We start from the raw sequence: 23,498 nt of genomic DNA, 5'->3' as shown, positions 1-23,498 counted from the left end.
TATGGACCTATTGTCACTGTCATACTTTTCTGTATCTAGGGACTAGCATTAGGAAGAACTAACAAAAAATAATGAACAAGTTTTGGAGACAATACTCATTACTGTTTCTGTCCTTCAGGATTGAATTAGCCATGAAAACATACTTAACTCAAATTTCATCACTATGTGAAATTTGTTTCCAGTAGTTGTTCTACCATGTCAAACCATTTGATCTGATTATGCGAGTCTCCAATATTAGTGTTGTTCTGTCATTGTAGTTCTAGACTACTACTCTGGCATTGTGCTCTTTTCTGTTTCTTCTTTCATTGCTTGCCTAGATCCAGAAGGAGGTTGAGAGCCATAGGAGAGTTTGTTTGCCTGTCTGGTCTCTTAGAAACTAGATAAAATCCACAAATTTTTCTGGTATATAGCAGAGTTTCTCTTGAATGCTTCCTTGCATCTCATATTATCCTTGTGATTAATGTCTCATAGTACCAAGTACATCTTGAATAATTACTACATTGTAATCACTGTTCATCAGGCTTGTGGAAATAAAGAAGAAGTGAGATACATTCTGTGGATCAGGTTGATTCGGGTTTGCAAAGTTACTGAATTTTTTCAGAAGTTGGAGAAGGATATACGGATTAATTATCTGTTTACCAGAATTGTAAAGCTTATTGTTGTTGAACTCTATTACACACATACTGCAGCCTGCATCTTTTATTATTTGGCTACCACTCTGCCTCCTGAGCTGGAAGGGTACACATGGATTGGGAGTTTAAAAATGGGTGACTACAGTTATTCACACTTCAGAGAGATTGATTTATGGACGCGGTATACAACATCCCTATATTTTGCCATAGTTACCATGGCAACTGTTGGTGAGCTTATTTCTCTATGTGACTGATTCAATCACATTTGGTTTTCCTTCTTTCATTTCATGGGTGGCAAAATCTAAATCTCAAACAGTGACAAGGTTAATAATGTCTATATTACATTTCGTCCAATATTATTGGGAAACTAATAGAAGCTGTCCAATTCAAACACAAGGACCACTCTAGGTCTGGGAAGGATCCTCTTGTTCACTGGACTGTGTAAATAGATTATGTTTCTTCATGCCTAGGCCCTTTCTTCAGTTGTAGTCCAGTTGTCCTTGGGGGAATAATTGTCTTCCTTTGTTTCTTTTGTTTATATGTTATATGATGTCTAAATAGATCCAGTGGCTGTTGTTACTCTGGAAAGAGTGCCATGATGGTGATGCCAACCTTAGAAAGGCATCAATAATGGCCTTGATACTCATAAATTGTGTCTTCATATATAACCATGATGACAGAGAAATTTATGGTAACACAAAAGAGCATGTAGGTGTTTGGAACAACTATCCATTTTCATGCTATTGCAAGGTTGAGAAAAGAATTGACTGACTCATTAGAAGCTCTAGGAAAAGAATAACTAATTGGTTGAAGTTAGAATATACCAGGTCATTATGAATGAGGCTAAGAGTAAGTTTCTACTTTTGAGAGCTCTGAATAAATAGAAAAAGCCCAAGTGGGAGAAGAAGAATTAGACACTAATTGGTTTTCCCTTATAATTAGGGAAATGATAAAATGCTTTCCATCTTTTTTATTTTCTTGATGGTGGTCCTCCATTATGCTAAATAAGCATCCTCTTTCTGCTGCAGGTTATGGGGATATACATGCTGTCAATCTAAGGGAAATGATTTTCATAATGGTTTATGTCTCTTTTGACATGATTCTCGGTGCATATTTGATTGGTAACATGACTGCATTAATTGTGAAAGGGTCAAAGACAGAAAGGTTCAGGGATAAAATGACAGATCTCCTGAAGTATATGAACAGAAATAGACTTGGGAGGGACATCCGGAATCAGATAAAAGGTCACTTGCGGTTACAGTATGAAAGCAGCTATACTGAGGCATCTGTTCTTCAGGATATCCCCATGTCAATCCGTGCTAAGGTAAGGGAAAAGAAGAACTTCATGTAGATTGTTCATAGTTGTTATTGGTACATTGAACTGAAGCTTTTTATTTTTGGCTCAAGTTCTCTTTAGTTTATATCAAATCTCTTTTCTCAGAACTTTTCATAGGTTTCCGGAACTTCCCAATAAAAGAAAAGAAAAGAAACGAAAAAGGAAATACCTAAGCTTGAATAGCATTCCTATTTGTTTTTGTAATTCTTGTTGTCAGTCTGAGTAAATAGGATATGCATACATATTAGCAGTTTATTGTCTATACGTACAGGTTCTACATTATCTGCACCACTCATTGATGAGCTTCTTTTGCAGATTTCCCAAACTTTATACAAGTCATACATTGAAAATGCCCCCCTGTTCGAAGGATGCTCTTCAGAATTCATCAATCAGATTGTAAGTTATTTTCATTATTTTCCTACTGGGACAGTATGAGTTCACAATACTGGAAGGCACAAGTACATTTCTTTTAGTTCTCTTTCAAAGGTGCCTACAGGACCTAGTGGGATTAAGGATTGCTATATTGTTGTTCATAGGTGGCTTACTTTATAAAGTTGTTTGTCCATTAATTATTTAAATCAGTTTAGGACCATTAATATGAAAGGATGTCATATAGAAGATGGATTTGTTTTTATTTATTTGGAGACATCCATCCAGTGCTATCGATGCATTACTCTAGACGTGGTTGAGTTACTTCATTCTCTAGGAACTTTCTCATCTTCTGCATATGGGTGTGCTCAATGGACATTGCTCCCTACTTTGCAAGTGTCTTTTTAGTAGGCAACCTTACCCTTGTTTTGCAAAGAGATTGTTTTCACAACTTGAATTTGTGACCTGCCAGTTAGAAAGGAGCAACCTTACCATTGCTACCTCGGCTCACTCTCTTTTTTGTCTTTTACATATATAATCAAATAAATTGCTATATAGTGACTAAGTTAATTACTTATTACTTGTGCTCTGCATTTGGTTCAATTGAACCAAAGTGAATCAGCATCTTAGATTTGGAAGGTGGATGATCTTATTTTCCATACCAGTAATTATAGGGAGGCAAATATAATGCTCTATATTTCCTTGTGGTGAGCTTTGATGGAAAGTTTTTAACCAGGACTATCCTGTTCCTTACGGCTTTGGTTATATGGTCTTGTGCTTATTCTGTTTCTAAGGTTTGCAACTATAACAGCAGTATTTCTCAATCACATTGTCAATTATTTGGCACTTTTTTGCCAAAAACAATCGTGAAGCTTGAAGGTGAGAAAGCTGAAATTTAGATATCAAGAGAGGATAGAAGCTAATATCTCCTTTGCCGTTAGAAATTTCAGTTGTCTGATAGCCAACAAAAAAAAAAAAAAAAAGGCAGTTGTCTGTGCACAATTAATTCAGTTCTTACTCGCAGCAAAAAATCCTTTAGCTGCTTAAGAAGTGTTAACAGGAAATGGATCATATTAATGAAATTTTGAATATTGTAGTATGACGGTCACTGTGTGATGTTAATAGGGAAGAATATACTGTTATTGTGGTGAGAAACAAAGTGAGTCTGTGCTGTCTACTGAAGTGTGCTTTACTAAAATTGATCCTCTGGATAGAATTTGTATGCCTAGAATTTGCTAGTTGATTGTCATTATAGGCCTGGTGGTTGAATTGAAAGAATACCATGTTTAAGTTAGTTTAAGAAAGGAAATTACAGGAACAATTGGTTTATAGTTTCACCATGTAGTTAAAATGGGTTTCTCATGGCATCTACATGGGGTTGTGTATGAATGATGATGTTCTAGGAGGGTGGTAAAGTTAAATACAGTTGATGGCTTTATCAGTTCCTTCAGTAGTAGCATATCATATGAACAGAAGTGGTGGAGAAGAGACTCTATAACATCTCTGGATTGAGTTGGCTTTCTTTCTCCTTGACATGTTTCTAGCTAACGGTGAAGAAGTTAATATTTGTAATCTCAGATGGTAAAAATACCACTATCCTGAAGCTGGCAGTCAATCTTTTGCAGAGAAGCGGCTGATAAAAATCCTGTCTGTCACCTTCTCTTCTTGACATGTTCCTAGCTATAGTAGGAGTAAAATAATGGTTTGTATTGCAAAAATGGCCACCCAATCTTCCTGAAGTATGAAATTTATTTGTGTTTTAATGAATGTAATGTAGTTCAGATTCCTACTATTTTATATTTTTACTTGTAACTTGTCTTCTTTCATTTTCTTTAGCTACGTATGTAAGACCATGCTCTTGTTTTGGCACATTTCTATCCATTTACCTCTGTATAGTCCAAGCCAAGCAGTGTGAAGGTATACTGTTTGTAGAGCGAAGAGTTTTAAATGGTCAGTGAACTACAGCTTTTACGGCAGTGACCACAGCTTTTACGGCAGTCAAATTAGTGCTGTATTCGATTATCCTGAAATGGTGGTATAATACTACATGTTGAATTATCAATAAAAATATGCCTATGCTCTTGTTTTGACATGCATCTAACCAGGTAATACCCTTACATGAGCAGGGTACACCCTTTAGGGACTGGAGAGTTTTCAATTAGCAGTGAACCACAGATTGGACTTTATTCAACTTAATGCTGTACTCTATTAGCCTGAAGTAACAGTATTCATACTACATGTCCAACTGTCCATGGAAATGGGTTACAGTGACTTGAAGTCTCTGGAATGTTGTTCTCAAACATGTGACTTATCTAGGCATCTTGTATATGAGCTTGCTTGTGCGAGCCTGTTTCGTCATGACTAAATGAATATAAAATTGCATGACAGTTTTGACTTTGTTTGATGCTCAACACAGTGTCTCTATTGATTGACAACTAAGTAAACAAAATAGAAAGACAAAAAAACAAAAGATTGCTCTTGGCAGCTAGGCAAATGTCGATTTTCATAAATTTGATGTTCTTGCAGGTAATCAGAGTCCACGAGGAGTTTTTTCTCCCAGGAGAAGTGATAATGGAACAGGGAAATGTGGTTGATCAACTTTATTTTGTCTGTCATGGTATGCTGGTATGGTCCTATCTTGTACTGACCATGTGTTTTACGAATATTAACTTGGTTACTGTGAGTTATATCTTCTTCTTTCTTCTGTCTTCATCTTGTTGCTCTGTTTCCTTTTGATAGCTTAAGCTCATATACTTTTTACTTTTAATTCATTGTTTGATACATCGTACATTGGTAATTTTCTCTCTCTCTCTTTTTTTTTTTTATCTGAGTTGTCATCCTGATCTCACCATAAATTAGTTGTTTAAGATAAGTCACTGGAGTTAATTTTGCTTTGTTGTGGATGTGTCTGTCCTGTTGTTGGAGGACATTCGCACTAGTTGTAAATTTCCATTTTTCTGGAATGGTAGGCTTCTTTGTCCATTGTTTGTTAACAACAATGCAAACATGAACAGTTAATAATTTAACATCTATTGCATATCTGTGTACTTTGCTTTTCTTTCTCATTCCAAGGTTTGCTCCTCAAGTAAAGAAAAAGAGACAAAGAAGAGAAAAGGGGGTTGGGGTTCACAATAGATGAACCATGTTGATCCTCTAAACTGGGTTGAGAAAGAAATGGCATCCTGAATCCCCTGCTTCCCATCACTGCTAATAACTCTTGAGACATTGCCTTATGTTGGATTACATAATTCTTAATGGTTTCCTCGGACCTAGTTATTATTATCCGGCATCATAAGAGTGATGAAAACTATGTATGCAGGAGGAGGTGGGTATAGGGGCAGATGGATCAGAGGAAACTATATCAAATCTGGAACCTAACAGCTTATTTGGTGAAATTTCTATTCTATGCAACATACCTCAACCTTATACCGTTCGAGTTTGTGAGCTATGTAGGCTTCTACGCCTCGATAAGCAGTCTTTCTCAAATATACTTGAGATATATTTTCATGATGGGAGGAGAATCCTGAACAACCTTCTAGAGGTAATTTAGTTTGCTATTATGTTAATCATCTGCTTGTTTAATTTGCTGCACTCCCTTCTCCCATGAAGGTGTGGTTACAAATGCTTAAGAGGGTGAGCCTAGGTAGCAACAGTAAGGTTGCTCCTTTGTGACTGAAAAGTCATGGGTTTGAGTTGTGGAAACAGCCTCTTTGCAAAAAAGAACAAGGGGAAGGCTGCGTAACTATATGACTTTCTCCGGATTATCACAAAATGGGGAGTCTCGTGCACTGGGAACACCCTTTCAGAATTTAGGGAAATAACTAATTTATATGATCAGATGCCTAAAATAATGTATGTTGATAGGGAAAAGAATCAAATCTTCGTCTGAAGCAACTAGAATCAGATATCACATTTCATATTGGAAAGCAAGAGGCAGAACTTGCTCTAAGAGTTAACAGTGCAGCTTATCATGGAGATCTGCATCAACTCAAAAGTTTGATACGAGCTGGAGCTGATCCCACCAAAACAGATTATGATGGAAGGACACCGTTGGTATGATTCTATCTTTTCAAAATTATAAGTAGTAGTTTCAATCATTTTACCTTTTTACTCCTTGCTAGACATGATCCTAATTTCATAAAAAAGGTATTATCTCATCAATCAGTTCATGATGATTTTTTCCTTTTTTTTTTTTTTGTCTTTTCTATACGCGTTTTATGGAACTCTTTTTGAAGATAGTTCCTAGTAAGCTACCGTATTCTGATGTTTTTTCCTTATTTAACCACATCCATGTGAGAGTATTGCAGTAGCTCCTGTACTATTTTACTGTACACTTGATCACAAGTTAAATGCTTTAGTCCGGTTAGCAATCACTGGAACGAACTTCTATTGGAGAAGCTAGACATGTATGGGCTGTTTAGTTCTGGAAAACACCCCCGGTTTTTCAAAAATTACTCAACAAAAAATGGAAATTAGGAAACTTCGTTCAAACACAAAATTTTTCTAAATAGAAAATGGAGATCTGGAGAATGGGTTTCTCCAAAATTGAACTGAGCTTCGAAAACTCCTAAAATGAGTTTTCCAAATTTTCCTTACCAATTTGAAGATTTGGAAAATGCAGTTTTCCAAAAACTTTTCCCTTTCCCAAATCATCTCCATCTTCTTCTCTAACACAAGTTACACAAACCCCCCCCCCCCCCCCTCTCTCTCTCTCTCACACACACACACACACACACACACACACATGCATGTTCCAATTTCTATGCTTCTAACATTTGAATGTGTTCCTTAAACAGCTCCATATATTCTGCCATTGAGGTTTCTCTAGACATGTACTTTCCTATTCTTTTTGAGCTACTTAGCATGTACTTGCTTTATTTTTGTTCTTTCCTTTTTCGAGAAGCTATGTTTGCAAAAGTTTGGAAGGCTTCTTATTGCTTTTCAAGAGAATCTGGCATAAGTTTTCAAGCAAGATAAATAGGGGTGTAGAATTTGACAAAAAATCAACATAACTTCTTCAAATTTTACAAAGCAATATATATGGTATAGATATAATTGCTCCATAGGAGTCGGTTATGACTTAGAAACTGTCAAACAAGAAAAATAAATATCTTAGAAATAAAATTATATCAAACTGTACACTCAAATGGAATATTCAAAACTGAATAATTACATATTTTCTACACTCCCCCTCAAACTGGGTTATAAATGTTAAGTAAACCCAGCTTGGATCTCATATCCTCAAACTTGATCTTAGGTGGAGCCTTGCTTAGAATGTCTGCAATTTGAAGAGTAGTAGATATATAGGAAATATCGATGGTCCCATCTTCAACTTTTTCTTTTATAAAGTGTCTATCTATCTCCACATGTTTATTTTGATCATGATGAATTGGATTTTTAGTTATGCTTATAGCAGCTTGATTATCACACAACATATTAATTTGATCTCCTGATACAACTTTAAGTTCAAGGAGCAATCACTTTAACAACATTCTTTCACAAATTCCATGAGCCATTGCTCCAAATTCTGCTTTTGCATTACTTTGAGCCACAACTGTTTGCTTCTTGCAGCGCCAAGTTACCAAGTTTCCCCATACATAAGTACAATATCCAAAAGTACATGCGATCAATAATAGAACCATCCCAATCTATATTAGTAAATACCTCAATATTCCTCTTCTTAATCTTTTTAAAGTATAGAACTTCCTTGGGAGTTTTCTTTAGGTATCTGAAAATGTGATACAATTGATTCATATGCTCTTCAGTGGGATTGTTCATAAATTAACTGGCTACACTTACTATAAAACCAATATCAAGTCTTGTATGTGATAAATAAATAAGTCTTCCAACCGGTCTCTAATATTTTCCTTTGTTAGTAGGAGCATTTTTCCTTTCCTCTCTATCTTTAGTTACAATCCCCATTGGAGTATTTGAAGGTTTGCATCCAAGCACTCCAGTTTCCTTAAGTAGATCAAGAACATACTTACATTGAGAAACTACAATACCTGTCTTGGATCTTGCAATTTCTATCCCAAGAAAATATTTCAGATTTCTCAAGTCTTTGATTTCAAATTCATTTGCAAGAAATCTCTTGAGTTTGCTAATCTCCTTTTCATGATCTGCTATTAGGATTATATCATCCACATACACAATAATAGTGGATATTCTTCCACTAGGAGAACTATTTATAAACAAAGTATGATCAGATTGACATTATGAATAGCCAAACTTCTTTATTGCTTTAGTAAATCTGTCAAACCAAGCTCTAGGAGACTGTTTGAGACCATAAAGAAATTTCTTTAACTTACAGACTATTTGAATTTGTTTGATCCTTAAGATCTTTAGGTATCTCCATGTACACCTTCTCTTCTAAATCTTCATTGAGAAAAACATTCTTGATATTTAATTGATGTAATTTCTAGTCATTATTCACTACTAGAGATAAAAGTACTCAAATTATATTTAATTTAGCAACAGGAGCAAAAGTCTCTTGATAGTCAATGTCATAAGCCTGTGTGAAACCTTTAGCAACTAATCGGACTTTGAACCTTTCAACACTTCCATCTGCTTTGTGCTTAATGGTAAAAATCATTTACATCCAACTGGATTCTTTCTAGGAGGCAAATTGACTACATCCCAAGTTCCATTCTTTTAAAGTGCTCTAATTTCTTCATTTACAGCTTGCTTCCATTCAAGTATTTGGAGAGCTTCTAACTTGAAATCTGTGAGTTTAGTAGTAAAAACATGGTATTCTGGGGACAACCTCTTATAAGATAGGAAATTGCAGATGGGATACTTTGTGCAGGACCTTACACCTTTTTCTTTGGGCAATTGGTATATCAAGATCATCTAAATTCACCTCTTCAGAATTAGAAACAATGTTACCTTTTTGTGTCTCTTTTGGAATTGAATTTGGTTCAGCTTCATGGTTCGAAGTGAGTTGCACTTGTTCTTCTACATGTCCTTGTTCTTTCTTCCTTCTAAAATAGACAATTAACTCTTTGTTGTTAACAGTTGAAGGAATACTCAAAGGCTGTAACTGTTGTAATGGAACACTTAAAGGCTATAAATTTGACTGATTTTCAGTGACATGAGACTTTAGACTAGGAGTAGAAGGAAGGACAGTAGTAGGAGATGATTCAAAATCCCAAAACCAAAATTCTTTAGAATTCTCACTCTCCCCCTGAATGTTGGTTTTGGAATAATAAGGCTGTTTTTCTAGGAAAGTAACATCCATAGAATGATAGAATTTCCTTGTGAGAGGAGAATAACACTTATATCCCTTTTGATTTGCAGAATAATCGAGGAAAATACATTTAATGGCTCTAGGATCAAATTTATCTTGATTTTGATGAGGAATCTGGACAAAAGAAGTACAACCAAACACTTTAAGAGATATAGACGAGATGAGATGGTTGGTAGGATCTGACTTGAGAGAGACTTGACATGGAGTTTGAAATTTGAGAACCTAAGAAGGCAGTTGATTAACAAGATATGTAGCAGTAAGAACAACATTCCCCCAAAAAATTTTAGGAACATGAGAGGATATCATAAGAGCTTGAGTAACATCTAACAAATGCCTGTTTTTTCTTTTAGCAATCCCATTTTGTTGAGGGGTATTAAGATAAGAACTTTGATGGACTATACCTTCTTGAACTAGATATGACCCAACAATAGAATTAAAATAATCTTTGGCATTATTAGTACGGAGAATTTGAATTTTGGCATTGAATTGAGTTTAAACCATGATGTAGAAGTTTTTAAATAGTTGACCTACCTCGGATTTTTCTTTCATAAGAAATACCCATGAGAGACGAGTATGGTCATCTATAAATGAAACATACGATCTTGCCCCAATTACACTTTTAATTTTAGAAGGTCCTTTAACATCACTGTGAATTAATGAAAAGGATGAGATTCTTGATAAGTTTGATGTGGATAAGAATTACGAACATGCTTAGATAATTGACAAACTTAATATTAATTGAATTTTTATTAAATAAGGATGGAAAGAGTTCTTTGAAATACAAAAGACTAGGATGACAAAAACGATTGTGCCATTACATAATTTCACTATCATTACCAAACCTAAGAGTTGAAAAAGAACATTTCCCATCAACTGTCTTCTGAGTTTGTCTTCTAGAGGACTCGTTCACATTGAACATATAGAATCTCAACAGTACCAATCATCTGTCTCGAATTCAAATTATGAAAAACACAATGATTTGGGAAAAATTTAGTAACACAATTCTTTTCCCAAGCAAGCTGACTAATAGATAGTAGATTACAATCCAACTTTGGAACCAATAAAACTAATTCAAGTGTAAGGTTCTTGGAAATGATAATAAAACCTGTACCAGACACTTTTGATATGGAACCATTAGCAATATGCACAGTGTAATTTTTCGAACAAGGTTGGAAATCTCAGATTAGAGATATATCGCCAATCATATGATCAGAATCTCGGATTAGGCTATTGTAGATGTTGTTGAATGGGCAGTGGTTGGAGTGATTGATGTCTGTTGAGCTTGGGAAATTAACTGCTGAACAATTTCCATTTGTTCTTTGCTGAATTGACCATTTGGAACTACAATAGAATTCTCCTCTGTTGCAATGTGATGTCCATGACTTTCTTTCTTAGTTCTTGGTTTCCAATCAGGGGTGACATGGATTTTCCAACAAGTATCTTAGGTGTGTCCTGCCTCTTTGTAGTGATGGCACTAAGGTCTGCCTTTCTTGGTGCGGTGAGCATCAGTTTCTCGAGAAAGCATGGCAGAAACTTTAGTAGTTAGTGGCTGATTTGCTGTATCCATCATCACCTTCTTTCTACTTTCTTCACGTCGCACTTCTGAGGCAACTTCACGCAGATTTGGTAGAGGTTTGATGGCTAAAATCTGCCCTCGGACTTCATCTAAATTCTTATTGAGACCTAGCAAAAACTTATAAATTCGCTTCTTCTCAACAATCTTCTTGTATTTTCCAACATCAATTTGACATTCCCATGCTGTTGTCTCATATATATCAAGTTGTTGTTAATATCTTGTCAGTCAACTAAAATATTGGGTGACGGTGAGATCCCCTTGACAAAAGTCATGGCTTATTCCTTCAATTTCGAAGGCTTCCTGTCATGACCCAAAATCCAGGACCGTGATCGGCAATATCCCCTAAGAAGCCACAAACTCCAAAAGGGAATAGTAAGCCTTACAATATACAAAATCCTTTGACATTTGAACATTCAAATAACTTACAGAAGATATTTCCATTCTCTTAATATATAAATTGAAATGCCCATCGGCCCATAATTCATCACATACTTACAATATGCAAAATTTACCAATTTACATACGAAAGAAACATTAAACCTCCCTGTACTCAAACCCGTGAAATGAGATATATGTGCTATAGTCGGAGCGTGACTAGAGTAAATGAAGTAAAATCGTTTACCACGACTCCTACCGTTAAAATGATGCCAACCTACAAAATCTGAAATATTAAGGGGCAAGCCTGACATTGGCTTAGTGAGAGGTAAAGAGCATTATAATGGGGGAAAGCATAATCGATGCAACAAATTAATCTTCATGCCATGTCAAGCTCAACACATATAATACATAATAGGAGATGACGAATAAACATGCACATCTAGGAGTTAACTATTTAGAACCAAAATTTACATATTCCATCCTCCTGGGGTGGACCGTACTCTCGCCGAAATAAACATGGATGGTGGACCGTACTCTTGCCAACAAAAGGTGGATTGTACTCTCACCCACATGCATACGTGGTGCATCAACGACTAACTCTTACTGTGATTAGCTACATAGGGTTCTAACAGTCACTCTATTTAATATACGTTTTATGCTATTGTTTAACAGTAATAAGTGTCACATGCAATATATAGTCCATATAAGTGTCAATGTTCACAGTTCACAATATCATGAGTCATAGTCTTTCCAAATGAAATCTTAAGGAAATGTAATCAACCACACATGTCAATATGCGCAAATTAGACAAGATGGACTCTACTTTCCCAAATGCAGAGAAGGAAGGAATTTATGTGTAGCATATAGAATGCCAATATAATGGAAGATATGAATGCAACAATTACCACCACAATACAATTTACCCACTCGCAATGTTATAGAAGTTGCAGGACTCCCTCAAGCGCCTCTCGATTGGGGCGCATCAAAATCACCTGTCAAAATTATCAATTTACATAAGAATTAAATAATTAAAAAATTAAATTCCCTAAGTATTTAACCGACCCAAGGTTGCCACTGCTAGCCAAAACCCAAGAAAAACAACAACTTGAACCAGCCACGCCGCCGTCGCCGGTCGCCTGTGACCACTATCGGCTGTCGGTATCCACCGTCAACCGGAGGTTTCTACGATCAGAACCTACTCTCAGAACTGCCAAGCCAAGGAGATTAATATATCCAAAAATGGGTTAAATCTAACGGTTGGATTTTCGTAGATCTAACTTTTAATTTTTGGCCAGATTTAAAAAGCACACTGCCAGTCACTGTCGGCCACCGCGACCGGCGTTTTCCGGTGATCCAAGGCCACTACTTGACTCCCTTAACCCCTCTAACCAACGTACTCAAAAACTAGCAAGGTCTAATGGCTAGATCTTTGTAGATCTAAGTTTAAAGTCTCGGCCAACCCCAATCCACACATATATACATACACCTCTCTTGAATCTATGTTAAATATAAAGCCAATAAAAATAAAAAGCTTACCTTGTTGTAGATCGGGGTTGATTTCACAGTGATGATTTCACAGTGATAATGTGGTCGGATTCAAGATCCAACGGTCAGATTTTGCAAGATCTGGTGATTTACAGAGCTTCTTAGAAGAGAGAGTGATTGAAACGGTGTAGAAGAAGAAGGGGGGGGGGGGGAGAAATGGGAGCCCTAGGGCTTTTATATGGCCACATGGGCCTGGCTAGCTCTTCTTGGGCCTTCTCAACATAAGGCCCAAAAATTAGGCCTTACACTTCTGCTGCATCTTCAGTGTCGGAGTATGTCTCATTGGCAGCTATCCAGATTTCTTGTGCCATCTCGTAGAGAATAAATTTTTCATTGACTTCATTGGTCATGGATTTGATAAGCCATGACATGACCAGATTGTTCTCTATCTTCCACACCTTGTACATTGGATCATCAGTCTTTGGTTTAGGGGTAACACTAGTGAGATAATCATCTTTTCTTGGGCCACAAATGAACATCATGATTGAATGAGACCACTATAGATAATTGTGGCCATTCAGTTTATGTCTGGTAATAAGAAGAGCAAAGGAATTGGATCCTCTTGTTGGGGTCAGAATTGAGGAAATTTGAGAGGAAGAGGAAACTTCAACAGTAGAAGCCATTGCAGATGAAAAACAATAGAGAAACATGATCCAAATGCTCAGTGGAATAGAAATGAAATCAGGTACATAATTGAGAAGAACAAACAAAAATATCATATGCAAATTTGGAATGAAATCAGTTGCAGATTTGGAATGAATAGATTGGTGTTAGGACTGCTCTGATACTATGTAGAATTTGATAGAAAATCAACATAACTTCATTCGAAATTTATAGAGCAATATATATGGTATAGATGTAACTGTTCCATAGGAGTCAGTTATGACTTATAGACTGCTAAATATTCTAGAAATAAAATTATAACAAACTGTACACTCAAATGGAATATTCTAAACTGAATAACTACATATTTTCTACAAGGGGATTTACGTCTTTTCCGTTGAACCATCATGGATCATTTAACTATGTTGCCAAATACTTGAAGGAATGGTGAGGAGTTGCTCTTTACTCTGTTATATATTTGCGCTTAGTTTAAAGCAATAGATCCATGGTGTTCTAAAAGAATTTATGCTCTATGTCTGAGTAACCTATTTGAGGGCTTTTGGAGATTTAGTACTTGGACATACCACAAGAAGATCGTGCCTTTTAAAAACTGGTTAAGAAATCATGCCCAAGCAGTGGAAAGGTTCATTACATATTTACCAAATACATACAAATCATGTGGAGGAACTGGGAAGGAACTTGGATTGCCATTTTCTTGTGTCCTTCAATCCTCCTACTGGTTTGCTTTGAGCAAATCCCCATTGAATTAGTAGTCCAGTTCACATGCAGATTCAGATTCCTAATCCTCCATTGTGGAGGATTTGGAATCCCCTAGGGGTTGGGTTGGGTATTGCTAGTCTCTTTTCCTTCTCAGCACTGATTATGTAGCAAACGACATCCCCCCCCCCCCCGGCCATCTTTTCTTTTCATTTTTTGTTTAACTAATATATTGTAATAGGTAATAGTATATGGATTCAATATGGACTACAATATTATTATATTTTATGAATTTTATTTTCTAATATATAATTTAAAGAATGTATATCAAATTAAATGTGATACAATGCAACAAAAACCAAGACTTGATCTCACTGGTGGGGTTGGAATATGGAATTTAACTCGCCAATGGTCTTTATCCATGATCTATCTTTTTGTGAGACTGTGATAATTGGTGCCATGGTTAAGAGTTTTCCATGGTCTTACAAATTCTTTTTCTAGTGGTCTTGATCTTGCATGTCCACCCTATTAAATGCATTTTGCACATCATTTTTAATGGGAACCAGTCCAACCTCATCATAGACAATCTCATTTCTAATTCTTTTTTTCTGGTATGGTTGCATATTCGTTATTACATTCTCAACACAGTTAATCTCACATTTTGCACTTGTTGGCATTGATATATACTATATTATTTAATGTCTTATACCATTTAACAATAATGCTCTACTAACAAGATTTAAATTTTATATTAAAATATATTACAATAATATTCTTAAAAGGGGAGAAACAACTAATCTTCAAAGAAAAATTAAGGGGTAGAAGGGAATGGAATGGAGAAGGACAGACAAACCAAATGTGGAAAGAAATGGCCAACGCCCTGAGAAGCACGGCAAAGGTAGTCCTTGGAGAGACAAATGGTAGAGCCCCTAACCTTAAGGAGTCTTGGTGGTGGAATGAAGAGGTACAATTGAAAATAAAAAATAAAAAAACTTGCTATAAGGCTGTATATCAATGCAAAAATGAAGAAAATCAAAAAAATTATAAGGAAGCAAAAAGGCAGCAAAAAGAGCTGTTAGTGAAGCAAGGTCAAAAGCATATGAGAATTTATATAAACGACTTGATACAAAAGATGGAGAAAGGGATATATATAAATTTGCTAAAGCAAGAGAAAGAAAAACACGGGATTTAAATCAAGTGAAATGCATAAAAGATGAAAATCAAAATGTATTAGTGAATGAGGGAGCGATTAAGGAGAGATGGAAGGAGTATTTCACAAAATTATTCAATGATGGTGGCGACACAAGAGTTAGGTTGGGACATCTTAGTAACTTCGAAGGGAACATGAGCTATACATTTTATCGACGCGTAAGTTCAAATGAAATAAGACAAGCATTAAAAAAAATGAAAAATCATAAGGCGGTGGGACCAGATAATATACCAATAGAAGCATGGAAATGCATGGGAGAAGAGGGCATCTCTTGGGTAACGCAATTATTTAACGCGATCCTTAAATCAAAAAAGATGCCAGATGAGTGGAGGAAGAGTACTTTGGTTCCTATATACAAGAACAAAGGAGATGTTCAAAATTGTGAAAATTACAGAGGAATTAAGCTAATGAGCCATACCATGAAACTCTGGGAGAAAGTAATAGAGCAGAGGCTCAGAAAAGAAACAAAGGTTTCGGAAAATCAGTTTGGTTTCATGCCTGGTAGGTCAACAATGGAAGCTATATACCTACTGAGGCGCCTAATTGGAAAGGTATCGGGATCATCAGAAGGACCTACATATGGTGTTTATAGATCTAGAAAAGGTCTATAATAGAGTTCCTAGAGAAGTATTATGGAGGGTTTTAGAGAAGAAATGAGTCAGAATAGCCTATATACAAGCCCTTAAGGACATGTATCACGGTGTAGAGACAAGGGTCAGAACATGCGGAGGAGATACTGAACCGTTTACAACTACAATAGGACTGCATCAAGGTTCTGCACTAAGTCCATACTTATTTGCTCTAGTCATGGATGAACTCACTAAAGATATTCAGACAGAGGTGCCATGGCGCATGCTATTTGCAGACGACATAGTGTTGGTGGATGAAACAAAAGAAGGAGTGAACACTAAGCTTGAGTTGTGGAGAAGTAATTTAGAATCTAAGGGATTTAAATTAAGTAGAAGGAAAATAGAATATATGGAATGTAAATTTAGTAAGAATGCAAGAGTGGATGATGTTATAATAAAATAGGAAGACCAAATCTTACAAAGAAAAGACCATTTTCGATATTTGGGATCAGTGATTAAAAAAGATGGAGAAATTCATGAGGATGTCGCACATAGAATTAAGGCAGATTGGCTAAAATGGAGAAATGCATCGGGGGTGTTATGTGATGGTAAAATCCCATTAAAACTGAAAGGAAAATTCTATAGGACAGCTATAAGACCAGTCTTGCCATATGGCTCAGAATGTTGGGCAGTCAAATACCAGCATGAGCAAAAGACGAGTGTAGCGGAGATGAGGATGTTAAGATGGATGTGCGGCTATACAAGGAAGGATAAGATTAGAAATGAAGTTATTCGTAATAAGGTAGGAGTAGTGTCAATCGAGGAGAAGATGAGAGAGACTAGACTAAGATGGTTTGGTCATGTGAGAAGGAGACCAATAGACGCTCCTGTGAGGAGAGTTGATGAAATGGAACAATTAGTCAAAAAAAGAGGTAGAGGCAGACCCAAGAAGATTTTGGGAGAGACATTAAAGTTTGATATGAAGTGTATGGATCTAAATGAAGATATAACAAAAGATAGAAATACATGGAAGTTTAGAATTCATGTAGCCGACCTCACATAGTGGGATAAAGACTTGATATGTTGTTGTTGTTGTAATATTCTTAAGTTAGCTATCTATATTATAATATTTGTTGTCACAATTAATATTAATAAATACATTACCTTATTCATTATTAATATATTTCATAAATCAATTTATCTATTAAAGTATTTAATAATGTATAGTGATGTTTATATAAAGACACACATATATATATTACATGTGAGTATATCTTGTATAAACGAACAAAATATTTATAATCCATCTAATTGTATGGTATAAATAATCCCAGCTCTTACCCCTTGATACTTCTAATCCCTCCCCCCAAAAAGCCAAATTCCCCAAACAAATGTACACCATATATTGTGCCCCTTTTTGTTATGTTGAAGTAATGAAGTTTTGCAGACAGTTTAGAAACAGCTCTTTGTTTGGCTGTAATTAATTTTCATTTTATTCAAGTGCTGAATGACACAGTAAATACAATCTGGACTTAATGCAGACTGAAAAGTTATGAATCTAATCAATATTATTTTGTTTTTGATACAATTTTTAGTTCATATCCAGAGGTAGATTTGTTATCTCAAAGAAATGCTAGTCCCTGACTAAAAAAGAAATTACCATTGTGTGTTTTATTAATTTATGTTTTCCCAACAGCATCTTGCTGCATCAAGGGGATATGAAGATGTAACTCTCTTCCTTGTTCAAGAAGGTGTAGACATTAATATTACAGGTAATCTTTGAATGTACTTGTCATTTTTGCTTGTGGCCTTGTAAGATTCATTCCACTTCAGCTACATCAGACTTAAGTAATTTGCATTTCTTCTTTCAACTTGATAGATAAGTTTGGAAACATTCCCTTGTTAGAAGCCCTCAAGAATGGACATGACAGAGTCGCTTCAGCACTTGTTAAACAAGGGGCTTCATTAAAGATTGATGATGCTGGAAGTTTCTTATGTGCTGTGGTTGCTAGGGGTGATTCAGATTTCCTCAAGAGGATATTATCCAATGGCATTGATCCAAACTGCGAAGATTATGATCAACGAACACCACTTCATGTAGCTGCCTCTCAAGGATTATATTTAATGGCAAAGTTACTTTTGGAAGCTGGGGCTAGTGTCTTATCAAAGGACAGGTATAATTAGTCATCCTCTTGCTACAATAAAACATTGGTAAGACCTACAGACTGGTTGTTTAAGTAGGAATCTTCTGATCTGTATTTGATCTAGTAAGGGGTATAGGTTTTTAGCAAAGTCAAAAAGAAATTCCTGGATTTTATTTGTTGGCTAAGCATTCACTTGCTACTCCAATTCCAACAAGAGAAAGAAAAGGATGACTTCTTGCGGTAACTAGTACCTATTTGTAAGGTGTAAATGAGCATTTGCAAGTGCACTGAGAGCCAATCATTTTAGGTTTATGACAGTGCATTTGATTTCAAGTCATATTTTATTCCTTAGATTCCAGTTAAATTTTTTATGCAAATTTTCCTAGTTTATAATGGGTATGAACAAATGTTGTTATATCTATCTTTTCAATTTTAGACATTTTTCTATATACTGAAGTCTTTTCTTTTGGTCTTGTATTTGTATGTTTGTCTTTCAAATGTTACCTATAATAACTGGTATTCTCATATTTCCCTTCTAAGGATAAAACTTTTTATATGTACTGTTTGCCATCAAGATAACAAAGATAGGAGAAGTCTGACTTCGAAGTTACCTTTGTTATGAAAATGTGGAGATGGATTAACAGATGCGCATAGATAAGAGAAGGCTGAGCTGATCATTATGGTGTCAAGTAATGAATTAATTTGGAAACTTAGATCTTCTGTAATTTGCAGATGGGGAAATACTCCACTTGCTGAAGCATGGATGTGTGGAAACAAGAATTTGATCAAGCTGTTAGAAGATGCAAAATCCACTCAACACTCTTCAGTTCACTGACTATTCTCAAGAAATCACCAGGTATTGCAGAAACCTGAACTTCTACTTCATTTTTGCTAACTGTACTTGAACTGGATGTTACATGGAATATCTATAGGCACTTGATTATGACCATCAAGGCTGGTTGATTAAGCTTCATACTGATTGTTCCCGAGAAAAGAGCTACATAAATTATAATTCATGGGCACCAACTATTAGTACTCAGTCTAGTCTTATTTTAGTTATTAGTTGTCTGGGTTCCCATGCTCTTACCAAAAGGGGAAAAAAACAAAAAAGAAAAAAAGGTAATGGCTTGCTCCACTTTGGGATCTGTTCTTCTTGCTGCCCTAAGGGTTGGGGCTGTGTAAAATTGAGATACTACTTTATCTGTGTGTAAGCTAGCCTTCAATTTGGCTTAAATCTGGAAGTCACTTGATAATATTCTTAGGGCTAGACAATCTTTTATTGAAGTCACTTAACAAAAGTTCCTTTTCAGGCCAGAGAATCTTCTGATGTGGTGCTTCTTGGATGGGACTAAAATTTTACAAAATATGACCCTACATGAATCAGGATAACGGAACAAAAATTTTACAAAATATAGATGTGTGTTATTTTTGCCGAGGTGGCATGCAGAACACTTCCATGTTTGCTAGCCAAATCTCCATAATCTCTTTTTGAGGACAAGTCTCCATATTCCCAAATACTAGCCTGTTGAGGTAGCATGTGAATTCCAATCTCTCCCTTTGGAAATCAATCATGTGAATTTCCAATCTCTCTTGATGCAACACTTGAAGGAACCCTTGACTTGGGTATATGGAGTAGAGCTGTCCCAAGTTCTGAAACCTAATTGCATTCTTTCATTATGTTCATACTGCATTTTTGAGTGGTGCTCATTGTGTCATATTTTGTGCTTATTTGCAATTAGTAGCTGGTGTAACCAAACCATTGAAGAACTTGTCAAAACAGCAGCAGGGCATCTGGAGTTCCCATGTGATTCTTGACCTTGATATGATTCATGATGGCCAGAAGCTACTTAATCTGCCAAACGCATTAGAATGCCTCCCTCTTCTAAGCTGTTCTCCTTTTGGCCTTGCACCTTCTTTGCGCTCAGTTTAAGATTGTAGAAAGTTGGTTCAGCATGTGTTCTGTAACTTCTGTTGCTGCATTTCAATCTCATGTAAGCATAGAACAATTTCATTGATGCTACACAAACTGAGCAGTTATGGCTATTATTTTCAGGGCCAAAATTTCAATTCTAGCTTTAGTCTTTTGTGAGACTTCAGTGACTTGTTCACCCAGCTCCGAACAGCTTATAACTAATTATAGTGAAGAGAAAACTGGTAATCTTTTTTAAATCAAATTGACACGGAATAGTTGCTTTTCATGAAATTCTGTATTCTCCAAAGCAATCCCAGCTCATGACTGGGCGTTACAGGATGGATAGGGTTGGGAAGAACATTCTACTTGGGGCCTCATATGGAATGGTTCTAAACTACCTGTTCAAGATGGAAAGTAGACGACACATTTTAACATTCTATATTAATTTTATGAGTGTTGTGATTGGTGGCTTTTTATTTTTTGAACAGAAAAGGAAACCCAGATGATCGAGGATACAATGTGCTACCTTCTAACCTGATAGGAGTCATCATGCTAGCTGTCTATAACATTTAGAGAAACCTTGGTACAAGCCATTTGAGACAATGTTGTCAACTTTCCTGCCCTTAAACTCATAGACCTTTTGTTGAACAATCACTCAAGAAATCAAAACACACCAAACTTAAACTTCAGATTTCAAATTCCAGCTGGAGGGACGATCTCATAGAGGTACCACCTAGGGCTTTTAAAAATAGGTTTGTTAAATCCTCATCTAAATATATTTGTCAAACAATATGATCACCATTCTTTTATGTTAAGAAGCTTTGTTTGTTTTTGTGTAATCCATGAAGTGTGTGTTGACGATGTTGATGTTTTGGAGTGAATATAGCCTACACTGTTCTTGAATGTTGTTAGATTTACATCTCAACCAGATGCACTCATTGCTAAATTCATAAACTGTGAATATTTTTCAATAATTTGAATATGTCACAGTAATTGTTTATTTAGTTGATGATCAACATTGGAGCAATATTACTTAATGAAACGTACTGTTGGTTTGGGACTCTGGTTTCTATGATTTTTGACTTTCATCCTCCATGTGTATACAATAATCATGTTTCAACTCTAGTTGATATTTTTCTCCCATTAACATGGATAGATTGTCTTGACATAACTTGATTCTATAACTGATTTTGTTAGAAACATGACTGAATTATAAAAATTTGAGTAAATTTCAATAATCAACCCTGAGGTTTGTCCTAATTTGCAAAGATTATCCCCTATGTTTTGAAAATGACAATGATAATAAATGATCATTTTACCCTTTGTTCTCTCTCTCTCTCTCACACACACACACACACATTCACAAACACACAATATAATTTTAATTACATTTTTTTTGAATATATAAAAATTAAAAATATAGTATACCTATATAAACTAAACATTTAACTATTTTTTTAAAAATAAAAAATAAAAACCATAGGTTTTCAACAGGCAGCCATTGGTGGAAGAAAACCCATTGCAGGCAAAGCCCATTGCCAATAATAGGGTTTGAGCAACAACCTCATTGCCCCCGCTAGCAATGGGTTCAGGGATGGCAAACTGTTTTGATTTAATTCCAACAGATGCATACTATTAAACAAAAATTCTAAAATGACTACTATCTAGCAGATCCATAGCACAAGTCTCAAATATTTATTAAAACCTTTCTAGCTCAACTTACGTAAAGTTGGAAGGGAAGAAATTTCAATTTGTATTTCTCCTGGTAGCAATGACTTAAAGACCAATGCCAATATTGTTCTTTTAGTAAATTATTTTCCAAAATAGACAGCTATTCACTACGAAACACTAAAATTATAAACTTATGAAATTTTTAATGGGCAGAATATACTTTTCCTTTCCAAGGGAGTTGGTTACACAAAATATTTCAAAATTTTGACATCCAATTCAGAAGATATAGATTTCAGAGTTAATTAATGCATCTGTCCCTTTTAGGCAACAGCAGTACACACATGTATGTAATATTTATACATATTTTTATTTAAAATGCTATTTATTTTTTTCTTCGGTCTTCTGTAGTTCACCCCTCAGCAAAAAATGTTAGAATAAGGTAAAAATATGCAACTCTAGTCTTTTTTGATTTCTCCATTAAGTAGATCAACCAAGCTTGATAAAGAAAAGTGAGATTTATAGAATTCTAGAAAAGTTGTGGGAATTTGTACTAGAAAGTTTGAGCAAGATTCATATACCTAACTTGGACCAGAGGGATTCATTTTTCTTTGGCAAAGAGTAGGCCAGATTGTGTGCTCCTTCTAGTGTGGGGGGACAAGGTTGGAGTATGATAATGGGAAGAGAAGAATGAATGGAGGGTGTGAAGGTATCGAGGGGAAATGATGACTTATGGTTTTTTTTGTCATTTAAAAATATATGGAAAGAAAATTTAATTCATTTGGAATGAAAAAGAAAGGCAAAAATTTTCAAATTCATTTTCCAGCAAATTTAGGAACTTTGACCTATATTTTCCCTCAGATTAATATTTATCAAAGATAATCTTTTCCTTTTTTTTTTATTCCAAATGATAAATGGAAGAAAGACATCTTGCTTTCCTTACTAATCCCTTCTCCATTTATCTCCTCTTGTTTAGGCCTAAATTTGGGCTTAATCTGGATTATTGCAAGTTATTGTTAATTTGATTACTATGTTTGATAATGTGCAACTTAACTAAGCAAAGTAATAAAGGCCACCATTATATTGTTGTTAACATAGAATTTGTACAACAATAAAATTATTATTTCGTGATTATGCTATTTACTTAAATTATTTTGTAATGAAATATATAATATTTGTTAAATAGAGCAAAAAGGGCTCATGCTCTAGGGATGCCCTCTTAAAAATGGAGCAATAATGACAACTAATAAAGTGTAGTTAATATAGAATTAAATTGTCAATGTAATCAAAATTTTGTCTAGAATAAGTTAATGTATCATAGATGCTGTAATCTTATATAAAAATAAAATTTTCTATGAAACAGAAACTTTAGAATAAAATATCTCTTTAGATATTATTGAATTTTGTTAAAATTACAACTTTCTTAATAATATTTTCAACCATTTGGCTGTAATAAGGGGGTCCTTAAGGCTTGGGAGTTAACATTAAAGAATTTTTAACTTTAATAGAGGATGAGAGTTCAGAATTTAACATTAGAGATTGATGTGTATCTTTTTTTATTGTGTCGTTAAGGTTTCAAAATGTTAATGAATC

General features: G+C 35.2%; 1 protein-coding gene across 15 annotated transcripts in view; it reads left to right on the top strand.

Moving 5' to 3' along the window:
- LOC127799090 (potassium channel SKOR-like) overlaps positions 1 to 23,498 on the top strand; it is a 93,825-nt gene that overhangs the window by 5,027 nt on the left and 65,300 nt on the right. For 7 of the 15 annotated variants that reach the window (XR_008022540.1, XR_008022541.1, XR_008022539.1 and 4 more), the window contains exons 5-13: positions 521 to 860; positions 1,661 to 1,956; positions 2,284 to 2,364; positions 4,864 to 4,962; positions 5,657 to 5,878; positions 6,202 to 6,390; positions 17,878 to 17,953; positions 18,061 to 18,355; positions 19,058 to 19,181. Coding sequence is in view for 11 of the 15 variants with exons in the window: in XM_052332819.1 (XP_052188779.1) it covers positions 521 to 860; positions 1,661 to 1,956; positions 2,284 to 2,364; positions 4,864 to 4,962; positions 5,657 to 5,878; positions 6,202 to 6,390; positions 17,878 to 17,953; positions 18,061 to 18,355; positions 19,058 to 19,160 (1,701 nt within the window). In the remaining 4 variants the exon portion in view is untranslated. The other 8 variants (XM_052332815.1, XM_052332814.1, XM_052332812.1 and 5 more) reach the window with 6 other exon arrangements.

Source organism: Diospyros lotus, chromosome 4, assembly GCF_014633365.1.
Source record: "Diospyros lotus cultivar Yz01 chromosome 4, ASM1463336v1, whole genome shotgun sequence".
Taxonomy (NCBI): domain Eukaryota; kingdom Viridiplantae; phylum Streptophyta; class Magnoliopsida; order Ericales; family Ebenaceae; genus Diospyros; species Diospyros lotus.
This window is presented reverse-complemented; position numbering and strand designations above follow the sequence as displayed.